Source organism: Protopterus annectens, chromosome 5.part0 (genome assembly GCF_019279795.1).
Source record: "Protopterus annectens isolate FY-2018-M chromosome 5.part0, PAN1.0, whole genome shotgun sequence".
Taxonomy (NCBI): Eukaryota; Metazoa; Chordata; order Ceratodontiformes; family Protopteridae; genus Protopterus; species Protopterus annectens.
In genome coordinates this window covers 1372385268-1372400786 of record NC_056735.1, presented here as the reverse complement: position 1 = coordinate 1372400786, position 15519 = coordinate 1372385268, and the positions used below count along the sequence as shown (strand labels likewise).

The window sequence follows — 15519 nt, the reverse complement described above, 5'->3', positions numbered from 1 at the left end:
GTTCCATAACTTGGCTATACCTGTGTAATAGAATTTACTTTGGTTACAGCTAATAGAGATTTATTATTTGAGCATAAGGATCCCTTATTAGTATAGGAAAGTAGAAGGTTTTGTAGTGCAAGGGTTTTATCCAGTTGGTTAAGAAGTGTATCAGCCATAGTGTTATATGTTAAGAGATTCGGTAGTTCAAGCCAGTTTACTGTAGCTCTTTGCGTGCTAACCAATGGTGAGATCTACGGTATTGTAGCAGCAATCTAATTTTGCTAAGTCATATTTTTTTATGTTAGTGAAAATAGGTGAGGCACATAGAAGTGCTGAGATAAGATGGGTTCTAGCGATAGTTGCCTTTGTTCTTTTGGTTAAATACTGCTTATTTCTGTAAAGACTGACACGTTTTTTATGAAGTTTTTTTTACTGTTTGGGCTATGTGAAGACCAAAGTTCATGGTGATGCCAATAGTGAGACCTAGAAGTTTGGTCTGGGATACAGGGGTCATGGTAGTCCTATGCAATGTTAAATGATGAGGTGGGGTCTGTAACTCTAGCTGTCTGAAAAAGCACGAGTTTGGTCTTGTTGGGGTTTAGAATGAGTTGAGCCTCTGATAGCCAGATATCTACTGCAGTGAAGGGCTGTTGTATTAGTTGTTGCAACTGTTGCCCAATGATTCAGCACATACTAGTGTGGAGTCGTCCATATTGGACAAACGAGGCATGCAGAGTAGCAGTGTACAAATTATTGATGAAAAGGCTACCAGCTTACTCAAGGATAGCTGCTGCCCTCTTGTGGTAATGGACTGCACTGTTACTGCAGGTTTTTGTACATCGAAGTGCCATCCTCCAGAGATATGGATTACAACTACTGTGACACTGTCCCTTCTGGTCAGTGACTGAAGTGCTACTACAGGTTTTCTTACAGTATAATGCTGATCTCTGATGGTGATGATAGAGTATTGCATTGGTGCCAATTCCCAAGACTACAACACCACTTCTGATGGCAAAGAATTACATCACTATACATTTCTATTCTGCATAGAACTATGAACATTGCAATTGAGGCATTTTACCACTACAGATGCAAAGTTGGGAAAGAAGTAAAGTAGAACTGATCCTCACATCCTTGATTAAAATTGATCTCCTTATCCTCAGGTAGAACTGATCCCCACATCCTTGATTAAAACTGATCCCCACATCTTAAAGCAGAACTGATCCTCACATCCTTGATTAAAATTGATCTCCTTATTCTCAAGTAGAACTGATCCTCACATCCTTGATTAAAATTGATCTCCACATCCTAAAGTAGAACAGATCCTCACATCATTGATTAAAATTGATCTCCTTATCCTCAGGTAGAACTGATCCCCACATCCTAAAGCAGAACTGATCCTGACATGCTTGATTAAAATTGATCTTATTCTCAAGTAGAACTGATTCTCACATCCTTGATTAAAATTGATCTCCTTATTCTCAAGTAGAACTGATCCTCACACCCTTGATTAAAATTGATCTCCTTATTCTCAAGTAGAACTGATCCTCACATCCTTGATTAAAATTGATCTCCACATCCTAAAGAAGAACAGATCCTCACATCCTTGATTAAAATTGATCTCCACATCCTAAAGTAGAACAGATCCTCACATCCTTGATTAAAATTGATCTCCTTATCCTCAGGTAGAACTGATCCCCACATCCTTGATTAAAACTGATCTCCACATCCTAAAGTAGAACTGATCCTCACATCCTTGATTAAAATTGATCTCCTCATTCTCAAGTAGAACTGATCCCCACATCCTCAGAGTGAAGATGTTATGGGAGTAGGGAATGGTCCACCAGAGCAAAGGTCTTACATAGTTTAAAGAATATTGCATACCATCTTTAATCTTAATCAATGACAGTCTAGTCAATAACCTTTGAATTAGTTTCAGTTCAGTGTCCAGATTTAATGCCAAGCAGAGCTGGTGGTAATATTATGCTGTGACATGAAAGGCAGTCAGGATTACCAGAACTGTTTGCACTTAGCTCAGCATACTGACTGGTCTAAACTTATCAGGTTTTGTGCGGTCTGTTTTTTGGGGTATTAGCAAGATTGTACTTTTTCATATTTCTGAGAATGTGCCATCCTTTATCTTTCTATTTTTTGTCTGGGGTTATGAGTAAACGATATCTAAGCCAACAGGCCTGATCAAAACTTAAGGGAGGTTATCAGCCGAAGCAGATTTGTGATTCTTGGTCTTAGACAAGAGGGTTCTATTTACAGGCATTGTAGAGGGACATAGATTGAAAAAGAGCAGAGAACTCTGTGTACACAGGACATAACATTACATTATCCACTGTATGCAGGCCAAAGCCAATCAGTTATGGAGATTTATGTCTGAAAGGTGTTAGTAGTGCCAAACTTGGAAGAAAAGGCTCAGAAAATTAGGACTGTTTCTGCAGAAATCCAAATATGTCATTACTCATGTATGCAATTAAGCACATAATAATAATAATACCCATCTGTTAACCAGGTAGGACCACTGGACACCATACTCTCAGACTCTCACAGCAAAATATCTGGACAAAGACATAAATAATAGGGGTCAAAGGCGCAAAAATTAGGGACAGTTTTTGAATATTGCACTTACAAACTTAGAAAGTTGATAGATTAGTAGGTTTTGCATTAGCATGAATTTTATGATGGGTATGAAGTCTTAAACTCAAAAGTCTTTCATCATTTTCTGACTTCAGTCCTCAATGATTTGCCACTGTTTTGCCAGAAAACTGCAATTTTGTGAGAAACAAACCAAAAATACCAGGCAAAAATATGGATATTATGCGAAAATCTGAACATTTGAGAAGCATGTCATACACACAGTCCCATTTCAGGGGTGACCTGGGAGTAATGTCTGGTTAAGTGACTTGCTTAAGGTCACACAGTAGGCAAATGAGGACAGAGGAAATCATACCCTGTACCACAGGAACTAGAACTCAGACTTAAGTGGTGTTAAATAAGTAAACTAGTGCTACAAGGAAGAAAGAGTAACGACAAACAGATCAGTTTACATTTTAACAAACCATTCTATGAGCTATATGCTCCTAATGTTTCCCAAAGCAAAATGAGAGGTGCACATACAGGACACACTAGCACAATCATCTCCTCGGTGGAGACCGGGCCAGTAACCATACAAACACTGTTTGGGGTATGTCCCTCCCCTAAGTCATTACTGACATAGGGGTGTGGAAATTAAAGAAAAAACATCATCAGTAATATGTTGCTGCATCAGGGCCCCAGTCTCCTCACCAGCCCTGAACATGGGTTAGAGAAGGTCTGGGGGTATAACTGGAGGTTCAGAAAAACTGGTGGATGAGGAGATGGCCTGGGAACAAGCACATGATCAGCTGTAGAAATCAAAAAGTGTCCAAAAATTTAACCAGACTGAGCTGAATCTGAAAAAAAATCACTGTTGATCAATGCTCTAACCCAGGTAACAAATACAAGCAAATAAAATGCAGTCTGTGCACCCCAGTAAGAAAATACATATAAGCAAAGCCTGTGTACCCAAGTTAGAATACACATACAAATAAATAAAGTCTGAACATCACAGAACTTGATCCAACATATGCTCCTCGATATCTATCTATTTATGAATCTATCTATGATGTTACAGAAGAACATCACTTTACATTTGCTTCTCTTTGTAAGAGTTTCACAAAAGGGACATGTCATCTAACCACTCAGTATGACTTAGGTTGTAGGTCATGGCAGATTCTGATCAAATTTTGAGTTAGTAGATAAATCAGGGATCTAGAGAGTTGTTTAAATGTACATTCACTGACAATAGAAAAACAGACATACCATAACATAAAAGTATCAAAGATTCAGATGGAACTTGTCATAATTCCTAGTACACCCTTCCAGTTAGAAACAATTCTGATACAGCAGTCAATATGTCAGGAAAAGGCCTCCTTACAAATTGTAACCATGCATTTTGGTAATATGCTAGATTTCTCACCAAAAAAGGAAGTGACCCCACAAAAATAAATAAATAAAATAAAATACAATAAATTTAAATATAATAATATGTACTCTATGGTAACTGTTAAATTCTTACCTCCTGTACTTGTAGGCGACACCGCAGCCAGAGATGATACGCTGCCGTTAATATGTTCATCTGTTGTGGTTGGGGGCTGCGAGACACTATTACTGGGGTAAATGCCATCCTCTTCCTCACTGGAGTTGTCCTTTAGTCCTGAAAAGTGAGTCAAAGGGTAGGCAAAATGTCAGTCATCTTGTAGAAGTTATTCTGCTGTTTAAAGCAAAAGTATTGCAATCTTCTAAGGCTATAGACAGGCAGCGCAAACTGCACTTTTAAACTGTTGCACGAACGTTTCACACTTTGGCCCTAAGTAGGTGTAACTGCAACCAAGAGACAGTTAGAGTTATGCTGCAAAATACAAAAATGGCATGAATCAGTCCAGATCACAGCAAGACAAAAGAAGGGCCAGCGCATCTGTCTTTTCAGAAATGCACTTATGTAGTCTTGTTTGATACATGTAGACTGAGAATCATGCTGAAAGCAATTCATTCCTAAACTGTCAAGAGAAATACTAAGTGTATGTAAAGGTTATTTGTTCATTTCTTATTCATGGTTTACACCTGTTCATACTGTGTAGGTTAAAAGCTTGATCTAGTTCTTTGTTATCCACGCAGCTCTGTCTCTGACACACACACACACACACACACACACACACACACACACACACACACACACACACACACACACACACACACACACACACACACAATTATACTATTATGTGTGTTACCCTCAGTAGCAATCACAGAGGACATACAAAGCATTAACAATTTAAAAAGTCTATATAAAACTTGGCGCTTTTTATAGGGCTAAACCGTATCAAACCAATCATGCCAGACGTACTGCAGCTAGGACTCACCTTCTATCTACACTGCTTTACTGTTCACAGATATTCACCAACCTTCATAAATCAGACTTAAACAACCTTGAATCATGCTATAATAAAATTGCTAAATTTGCCACTAACCTCCCACACAGATCCCACCATTGTACTGCTCTACACCATCTCAGCTGGGTCAAACTCCCTCACTTACGCACTCTTAATCAGTTATTAGTTGCTCACTCTGTTATCCATAAACCAGACCACTGTCCATCCCTATCTGATCTTGTTCAATCCTACACTAATCTCACCTCACTCAGGTCAGCAGATAAATTAGTGCTGAAAGTTATCAAAACCCCTAACTTTCATGGTGACTCACTATACAGCCACTCGATATCCCAATAGTGGAATTCTCTTCCACAGCATATTCTATCCATTCCTGATACTCAGAACTTCCAACAGCACCTACTAGAATACTACTCAAACCACTGGTTATGTTCCTGCACTTCCTCTGGCTAAGCTATCCCTATACTCAGGGTTGCCAGACATTCCTATTTGAGCGGGATTGACCCGGGATCAGCAGCCCGATCCCGAGTCCCACACTGCCAGTTTAAATCCCGGTGAAACAGCCTCCGTTTTTTTTTTTTTTTTTTATTGGCCCTTATACTGGCATGTGGGCCAATCAAAAATCTGTAAATATGGGGCTACTTGTGTTTAATGCGGAACATCAGGCAGTTCTGCATTAAACACAAGTAGCTCCATTTTGCAATTTTTTGATTGGCTCGTATGCAAGCATACAGGCCAATCAAAAAACATAGAGCTTGTGTTTAATGCGGAACTGCCTGATGTTATGCATTAAACACAAGTAAGCTCCATGTTTAAAGACCTTTTTTATTGTTTTTTGGTCTTCACTTGGCGTGAAAAATCTTTTTTTTCTTTTTTGTCCCTACCTGGGCAGTTGGAAATCTGGCAACGCTGCCTACACTACTCTTCTGTCTTCTGTCATTTTCCATGCTCTTAGCCTATGAGTGATTAGCCTATGAATGATTTCAAAATTCAGACCTATATCTTAATTTTTATCAGACTAATACATTCCTAAAAATAACTCTTGAGTTTATATGCATGGAATTTTATCTCTAATACAACTATATGTACATTCTGACTTTTTTCTTGTCATGTCTGTACCATGTTTATTTTATCAACATTTGTAACTTTACTTTTTTGTAACATGTGTGTTTTTTATTTAACTTTTGTAACTTTTACTTGGGAGCTTTTCTTCCCGGGTCTCCACTGAAAATGGGCTACTTGCCTAGTCAGACACTACTCAGTAAACAAATGTAACATAAATAAATAAATAAAATAGCAATCCCCCCTCAGAGGCCAGTTTAGTTCTATGTTACCCCCGACACACAGACATATGCTGTTTTAGCCTCAGTAACATTCCACTCGGGGCTCTATCTAGCTTTGTGGTATCACCCCCCCCCCAAAAGAAAATACACTGTGTACTAGTCAGTACTACCTCCTTCAGGGATTAGTCAGATTTTAATCTGTATCATGAAGTACGGTTTCCAAAGGCACCTTCCCGAGTGCTGTCAATCCCTTACGTTTCACACGTTCTGTCAGTGTAAGAAACCTACAGATTCTTTGTTCCATACCTGTGTCTGACTCTATCACTAAAAAACAGCATCAGTCTTAATTGTTTCTAAACCTTTACCTCACTAGCATGAAATACCTCGCAATGTGGGAAAGCCTGCACTGTTCCCACCAAACACTGCATATGTTCTTGTGAGTAAATAGAAAGCTTCAGTCCCCAGTTCTGTCTGTCCCTCATTTTGCACCCACGGTAAATATATCACTGAGTGAAGAACCTTGCATTCTTCTTGTCCCACAATGTACTCGAATAAACAGAGGACTTCAGTCCCCATTGATGTCACCCCCCACCTTTTACCAACACTAACTGCATCACAGATTGAATAAATTGGCATTTTCCTGTCCCACACCATATCTGTTCCCCACAAGTAAATGGAGGGCTTATACTGTTAAGTTTGTCACTGCCTCACCTTTCACAACCACTAAATATGTCACAGTGTGGGAAAGACTGCATTGTTCCTACCTACCTATCCTTGTGAGGAAACAGAAGACTTTAGTCCTCTGTGTTGTCAGTCCCTCACTTTTCACCAGTACTAAATGTATCACAGTGTTCGAAAGTCGGCATTGTTCCCACCCATATATGTTACCTATATGAAGCAACAGAAGACTTCAGTCCTCGGTGTTGTCAGTCCCTCACTTTTCACCAGTACTAAATGCATCACAGTGTTCGAAAGTCGGCATTGTTCCCACCCATATACATTACCTATGTGAAGCAACAGAATACTTCAGTCCTCTGTGTTGTCAGTCCCTCACTTTTCACCAGTACTAAATACATCACAGTGTGGGGAAGCCTGCATTGTCCTTGGTCCACAGTGTACCAAGATAAACAGAAGACATCAGTCTCCAGTGCTGTTAGATTTTCACATTTTACCAGTATTAAGTACCCTTTTGAGTGAGACACTGTACCTCCCCTGTGGGTAAACAGATGGATTCAGGGCCTAGTATTGCTATTTAATTTTTATCAGTATTTTATACATAAGTACTGGCTTTCTATGTTTCCATGCAGAATTTGAAGTCCTATTTGAAATAGTATAATTTTGACATTTTTCATTAACAGCAAATTCCACACACTGCAGTTGCATTTGAATATTCTCTTTCCTCAGGCTTGCCCTGTTTAAGAATGTACTGTGCTGACGGCAGCCATCAGAAGCTGTCTCTGCTTGCAGCTGTTCTTGGATCTCGAGTAGGGAGCTCTGTAATTTTCTGCCCTTTGTAGCTCTTGCCAATAAAGTTTATTGATGGTAGCAATGGAGATGGGGTGGGGGTGTGGTTCCTTCAGGTGTTGTTCTCTGGCTAATTACAGAGAAGCAGAGCAAAACCTGTAATTAAAGGCTTTCTGGCATGAACATCTGGATATATCTTCAAAGACAAAATGCTCTAGAAGCTACCTTATGACCCCCCCCCCCCCCAACTTGCATAACTTCATAGTCACTATGAACTTGTGTATGTGTCTGGCTTGTATTTCCCTGCCAAACAATAAGGTTGGAGAAGCACAGAGCTGGCCTTTTTGAGATGATGCATTCACCCAGAGTGTTTTGGAAATTTGGGAGACAGAGGTCTGAAGCAATATTAGTCATTAGGGTTAGTGACTCAAATCAAATGCCTTGTAAGTTCATTTTTTTAACAGCTGGAGAAGTTGAATTCTTCCTAATAATTCATAGGCATGTTTACTTCTCACTCCTTGATATATGTACACTCTTAAAAAGTCAAGAGGAGCATTAAAACTGATCCGTTTTAGTTAAAAAAAATCACTTGAAATGCTGCTCCCTTGGATCCAAGAAGCAGAAAGGCTTTGAGTATGTACTTTAGTAAAACTTTAGTTAACACTGTGATGAAGTGTGAAATGATATAAAAAGCAAACAATCAGCTTCTTACAGCTAAAAAAATTGAATAAATTCTAATGGTGCAAAAAGAATGGAGTTACAACTTTTTACAGTATGTTAAGAAGTTACTTGAGCTTTAGTCAGCCATCCTATAGCTGGGAACAAAACATGCAGCTAAACATCTATATGGCCATTGGTAGACATAAAAAGACCAACATCAAGCTGTTAATATTAATCAGAAATTAGAATAAACACTCTGTATTTGCAGCTAGACTGACATGGACATGAAGTGTTAAATCTGATAAGGTATGCAATTTCACGCAGTCAGAGTAATGCAGGCTAAAGCCTGCCTACCTGCAAAGTGAACTGTTGGAATTTCCAACAACTGACTCGTGCACGAAGAACAGGCTTTAGTTGGCACATGCAAGGACAGGTGGTGATACATCTCTTCCCAGAAACTATTATCCTGTCATTTACCCTTGCCTCTCAAAACTACCTAAAAAAACTGCTCTCAAAGCAGCTCATGCATTTTCTCAAAACTTCTTGTTCATGTAAAGCCTTCCACAGCTGCTCCATTCTGCCAGAGATGCAACATACCATAAGAAAGATAAAGGTAAACTTACTGCCATGTCATTTGTTAATGTATACAAGATATTTGATATCGCTGACCAATAGTATTGATTAGCAGGCTGTCCACCCATAGATTAGGCTTAATTTTCTTGTGTGGTCATTGACAATTTGCTTTACAGATGTATAACTATATTGGTAAGGATTATTAAAGTCACCAGCCACCGATATCCTAACAGGAGTTCCACAAGACATAATTCTGCATCACCCCCTTCCGTAATATTCATTCAGGAATTCTCACAGTTTGCCTTTCACATTGTGTCATGTGCTTTTCGCTCCAGAGTTCAGTACCTAACGTTCTTGATCTCATTTTGTTTTTGGGGTCCTACGTTTCAATCCCTATATGCTATACCACTCTGGGAATTACATGCCCTCATGTCATTCCTCTGGTGTAGCACAGACCACCCAGTCCAAGTCAGATGGAACTTGAAGGGAGGAGTTACATCACCCCCAACCCCTTTCTGGTCCCCATATACAGTACACCCCAGATGTCTGTATGGTACAGATTCCCATAGGTGCAGAAACCTAAGGATGCTCTTGAGGCAAGTGTGAGTTATTCAGGAATGACCCCCAATCTCTGTTAAAGACAGTTTAGCTACAGCTTGTTCCTATGCTCTCCCAAGACAGGAAAGCTAATAGTCCTGCTCCTTCATGTTGGTCACATGGTGCAACAGAACTTACTTGAACTTTAGTCAGCCATCCTATAGTAGAGAACAAATTGCATATGCTATCTAGCTAGAGAATCAGGCTGAAACATGAACAAAGCCTTAACATAGTCAGCGTCCTACTGAGCACTGACTTACTGATCACCATCCACTGGAGTACTTTCAGGAATCAGGCGCTGAGATTTGGAAAGATTGATCACCGTCCTTGACCAGTGAAATGTTTAGCTTTACATTTATTTGACATTTAGATGGACTCAACTGTAGCAACTTTTTCTAGCTACAATCATGTTACCAAACCAACCCAACGAAATACTGCACACTGATCTGCTTTTCAAGATAATGACAGCACTAGCCATTAGTAACAGCAAACTAAGCTACAATATCAATAAAGACTGCAGTCTGCACTTGAGTGCAGAACGTGCACCTAAGGAGTGTGGTTGGTCTACTTATGTGTTTCTTTCCCAATACAGAAAAAAATGTTAATTGAATTGTTCATGTCCTGTAAAGATGGCTCAGAAAAAAAAAACAGACACATTTATGTCGGTCACCTGTGGATCTACAGTCAACATACACTAAGAGAGCTGAAGTTTTTCTTGGTGAACAACATTCCCAGACGTAAGCACATGAAAACATTCTTCACTTTAATCGATATGTTTATGTATGGGTTACTTCACAATTTTGCTCAGAGAAAGACACCAAAGGATAGAAGCTAAAAGCAAATCACTGAAATATTAAAGGAACATTTTGAACCAATATAATTGGTAACAAATGAAATTTGTCATTTTAATAATTTTAATCAGAAGACTGATGAATCTGTCACTCAGTATGTAGCAGAGTTGTAACAGTGCCCAGTGAACTCTGAACCTGGTTTGAACTGAGGTGAAGCACTAAAGGATACGTTGACAACTGGCAACCACAATGAAACTTGTCAGAAAAAATATGACATGAATTAACTTTAACATTTCCAAAGCATTTAAAATAAAACAAAGCATTTAATGAAAGACATGTGCCACAGTTGAAGTAGCTCAAAGTGTTTACTGACACAGTACATAAAGCTGAAATTCAGGTGAATAAGCATAAAGGTAAATATTGTACTATTTTTATAATGGCAAAAGCCATAGCCCCAAATACTGCAAGTTTAAGGAAGTGAAGGGTCACAACTCTGGGAGGTTGGGGTGTCATAAATTATTATATCATTGGAAAATGCAGTTCCAAGTATAAGTTTTCATGAAAATAATATTAAGCACCTCGTAATCAATATAAAAATGCTGAAAATGCATGCTGGGGTGCTTTTCATGAGAAAATAGTCACACTGTGCAGTGTAAGAAACATAATTATGAGAATCTCAATGTTTTGTTAGAGTTCTGTAATAGTCATCCTTTGCCATATACAGTGTAAAAAAATGAGAATAAATTGGAAAAAGAAAATATCAGTCCAGTGAAGCATAGCGAATAGGTTGTATCTAATGTTCCTGTAATGAAGAGCCCAGTTCAGTTGTGAGGGGATGTGAAATTAACTAAAAACAAGTAACTAACATGGAAATCTACACTTTACCAAGAGTAGAAAAATTAATGTCAAGTCTGAGTCCTGGAGCTATGTTTTTCCAAAAATGATTTAGTGTATGCTTATCAATATGCATATACCGGTGAAGATTCTAAGAAACAAATAATGATTAATAAACACAGATGTGTGTTGCTATGTAACAGATTACATTTTGTAATAAGTTTTAGCAAGAACAAAAAGAATCAGTAAAGTACGCTGAATATGTTTTATACATTATTTACATAGACAGGAATCATCAGAAAAATGTTCAAGCCACCACTTGAAAAAAATTAATTTGTAAACACAATAGCCACGGGGCTAGGTCATAACCTGACAGATGATGTAGCTAGTATGTTCAGTGTGGGTTTTAAGTGATCCTCTGATGACCATGTAGTTAATGCTCCTCTGATGACCATGTAGCTTGCATGTTCAGTGTGGGTTTTAAGTGCTCCTCTGATGATCATGTAGCTTGCATGTTCAGTGTGGGTTTTAAATGCTCCTCTAACAACCATGTAGTTAATGCTTCTCTGATGACCATGTAGCTAGCATGTTCAGTGTGGGTTTTAAATGCTCCTCTGATGACCATGTAGTTAATGCTCCTCTGATGACCATGTAGCTTGCATGTTCAGTATGGGTTTTAAGTGCTCCTCTGATGACCATGTAGCTTGCATGTTCAGTGTGGGTTTTAAATGCTCCACTGAAGACCATGTAGCTTGCATGTTCAGTGTGGGCTTTAAGTGCTCCTCTGATGACCATGTAGCTTGCATGTTCAGTGTGGGTTTTAAATGCTCCTCTGATGACCATGTAGCTTGCATGTTCAGTGTAGTTTTTAAGTGATCCTCTGATGACCATGTAGCTTGCATGTTTAGTGTGGGTTTTAAGAGCTCCTCTGATGACCATGTAGCTAGCATGTTCAGTTGTTGTGTCTTTCGGCTTTTCCCGGTTAGGGGTCGCCACAGCCGAACGCCGGTCCGCTAATGATTGGTAGTTGATTTTTACATGCCGAGTTACCAGCCCTGATGCACAACCTTCAACGAAGGTATGCCCATTCACGCATGTCTCCACGCAGAAGACGCTCTAGCTGAGAATCGAACCGGACAGCGCTTTACTGTGAGGCGACAATGCTACCGCAGCACCACCACCGCGGATTAGCTAGTGTGGGTTTTAAATTCTCCTCTGATGACCATGTAGCTTGTATGTTCAGTGTGGGCTTTAAGTGCTCCTCTGATGACCATGTAGTCAATGCTCCTCTGATGACCATGTAGCTTGCATGTTCAGTGTGGGTCTTAAGTGCTCCTCTGATAACCAAGTCAAAGTTTCATTCATAGTAACAGTTACTTGTGCCCTTTGTAGCATTTGTATGCTGTGATTTTAAATGTATGACTTTTTAGTTGGAAATAGCATTCTTTAATGTAGTAATGTTTTTAAAAAGAACAGGCAGAGCAGACTATGTCATACTTTATTCTCAAGACAGGCATACCTCTCAACCTCTTAGCACAAGAAATCTGGACAAAGCCTAAAATAATGGGGGGCACAAAGGCCCAGAATAGGGACATATCTCAAGTACTGCTCTTATAAACTTGGACAGTTGCTAGAATAACACATTTTACATTAGCATGCATTTTTCTGAAGCATATGAAGTCTGCAACTCAAATGTATTTCATAATTGAGTTACTTCAATCCTCACTGGTTTGCCAGAAAACCACAAATGTAATGAAAAGCTGGACTGTTGGCAGCTATGGAGACAACGGATGCTTGTATGCTGTGCTCTACGGAGTACTTAGCAAACGTGTCAACTGCTTAGATTTTCAGAGAATGTCCAGATTTTTGTCTCAAATTTTTGGTTGGTTCCTCATAAAATTTCTGTTTTATGTCAAATCACTGGGCATTGCAGTCACTTAATAATGTCACACATTTGAGTTTCTGACTTGACTTCATATCCTTTAGAAAATGTATGCTTACACAAAATTTGTTGTTCTACTAACTTTTTAAGTTTAAAAGAGCAAAACTTAAAATCTGTCCATACTTTGGTACTTTATCCCTGTTATTTTTGGCTTTGTCCAGATTTATTGGGCTAAGAGGTTAAGTATGATACTGAGGAAGCAGGTGGAAATTCTGAGGAAGAGTAGGACAGACCTGCAGATAAAGTACTTTAAATATCATGGTCTTTGTCTGGACTCTGCCTTCTTTTTTCGCTTCCCACATTATCTACCTTTCTTACCTGTTAAATTAAGCAGCCACCCAAAAACATGACATACAGTAAGATGACTTTTATTCCTAGGAGGTAAATACTTGCCTTTTCGAAATGAGTCTTGATAAAAGAGTGAGTCGTACCCCGCAAACTGCACTCTTTTGTATCAATAAAAGAGAAAAAGGCTTTAAGCATTAAAAAATCATACCTTCTGATATATGTCCCATTTATCTGGAACAGAGTATAGCTTTGTTAATATTAAATGGGCCAAAGAGCTTCCTGTGACTTGTAAATACTTCACCTTGATACCTGCCTGCCTTCATCTCCTGTAATCTATTAATGTCTCTTTCCCAAGTGACAAACTAGCTGCCCATCCTTGGCCTAATCTACCAAATGTCCTTCCCAGTCACCTTGGAGTCTTTGATGAACCTACTAATTTCTTCAGCAGCTTGTGTTCTCACTTCTTGTCTCCTGTCACATGTTGATGACATAATACTCCTGGCAGCACTACTAACGCATCACATTCTTGCTGCATTCTACTCCCTCTGGGTGTAGTTTAATTATATCTAACAAGTGGCGTTCCATCTCCAAGGGACAGCAGTAAATTAAGTAAAAAGCTTAAGCTCCATTAAGATCCATCACAGATGGATTTTCTGCACATCAGCAAGTCAAATGACATCATAAATACTCAGTCTAGAGATCTAAACCTTTTCTGCAACATCAACAGAATAGTTTGGAGGGACAGGTATATCTCACAGAGGATACTGCTGCTGTGGCATAGACTCCCCAGCCATATAAAGCAAAGTTCATCCCTGTCCATATTCAAGTGCAACTTAGATCTATGGATGGGAAACAGAAAATTTACCCCAGGACTGCCCCTTGTACTAATGGACACAGGCAGCTCCTAAATGCTTTATCCCATGCATGGTACTCCACAAATTATCTACTGTATGATCCCATTTACTTTCATTAGGGGTAATGTATAATTATTGATCATGAGAGGGGTAAGACCAATCTATAACCAAATGGGACAGGTTATTTCAAACAAAAAAAAAGGAAAAGTGTCTAGGCTTAAAATGGCCTGCAAAGGCAGCTAGCCTAGTACTTGCTTATGAACCTACAATACGTTGCATCCCTGAGTATGCTGAATTTGCAGCTACCCCCCCCCCTCATATGTTGAAGGACTTTCTTATCTCGGAGGCTGGGTGACAATGAGGATGGTATTCTGTTGACCAGTTAGAATATCATATGATCATTCCTGACTCAATCAGACAACATTATCTGACTCATCTACATTGTACACTAAACAGTCTCACCTTGTGTCTCCTGTTTGTCCCTTGTCACACCTGTCAAAGCACCGTTTTGCAGATATATGGTTATTTACCTCTCCCAGGGAGCTGCGTGTTATGAAATGATGTTCTGGGTCTATATTAAATTATCAAACGGAACGAATGTCAAATGGCCGAAATAGCGAAAGTGCTGTTAAAAGTACTTGGTTTTGTGGGGGGCTGCACCCCCACACCCCCTGCTAATTATATATACCAACTCCGAGATCGCACTACAGTGAGGAAAGGGCAAAATTCACGATCTTCACTGTACCCCAGTCCCGCAAACCAGGACTCGATGAACGGCACTTTAGATATTTTGGCCGTTCAACATTCATTCCATTCGATAATTTAAGATAGACCCGATGTTCTATGGGACTGTAATGTACAGAAACGTGGATGGATGTGTTTGTCTACCAGTAGGCTGTAAACTGGTTCTTAGGGGTCTGGTGTGAGATTTGAGGCCATGTAATAATCCTCTTCATCTGCAGTAAGTAAACACCCTAGAAGGACACAAGAAAAGGGTCTTTTCTTCTTGTTCCTGTGGTTTGGGGAAACACTTGCTATGGAGCCATGCCTGCCTGTCTGTGATGGCCATTCTAATAGGGTTAGATTAAGGAATGCTCCACAAAATAAGAGCAATGTGTCATTGTGGAAACTCCCTTCTCATTCATGCTAACTATACTTAGGTATATAAATTACCCTGCATAAAAGTATATGCATTCTTTTGCCTGTTAATATCTGCGCTATTCCTATGTTGTGTATTTCTTTCTTTATTCATTTGTTAATGGCTTATGTAAGGCA

General features: G+C 39.2%; 1 protein-coding gene across 1 annotated transcript in view; it reads right to left on the bottom strand.

Moving 5' to 3' along the window:
- The window catches only part of KREMEN2 (kringle containing transmembrane protein 2), a 150207-nt gene that overhangs the window by 24286 nt on the left and 110402 nt on the right, over window positions 1-15519 (bottom strand). Inside the window, exon 7 of the mRNA XM_044071189.1 lies at window positions 4088-4225. Within this exon, the coding sequence (XP_043927124.1) occupies window positions 4088-4225 (138 nt within the window). The remainder of the gene's footprint in view (window positions 1-4087; window positions 4226-15519) is intronic.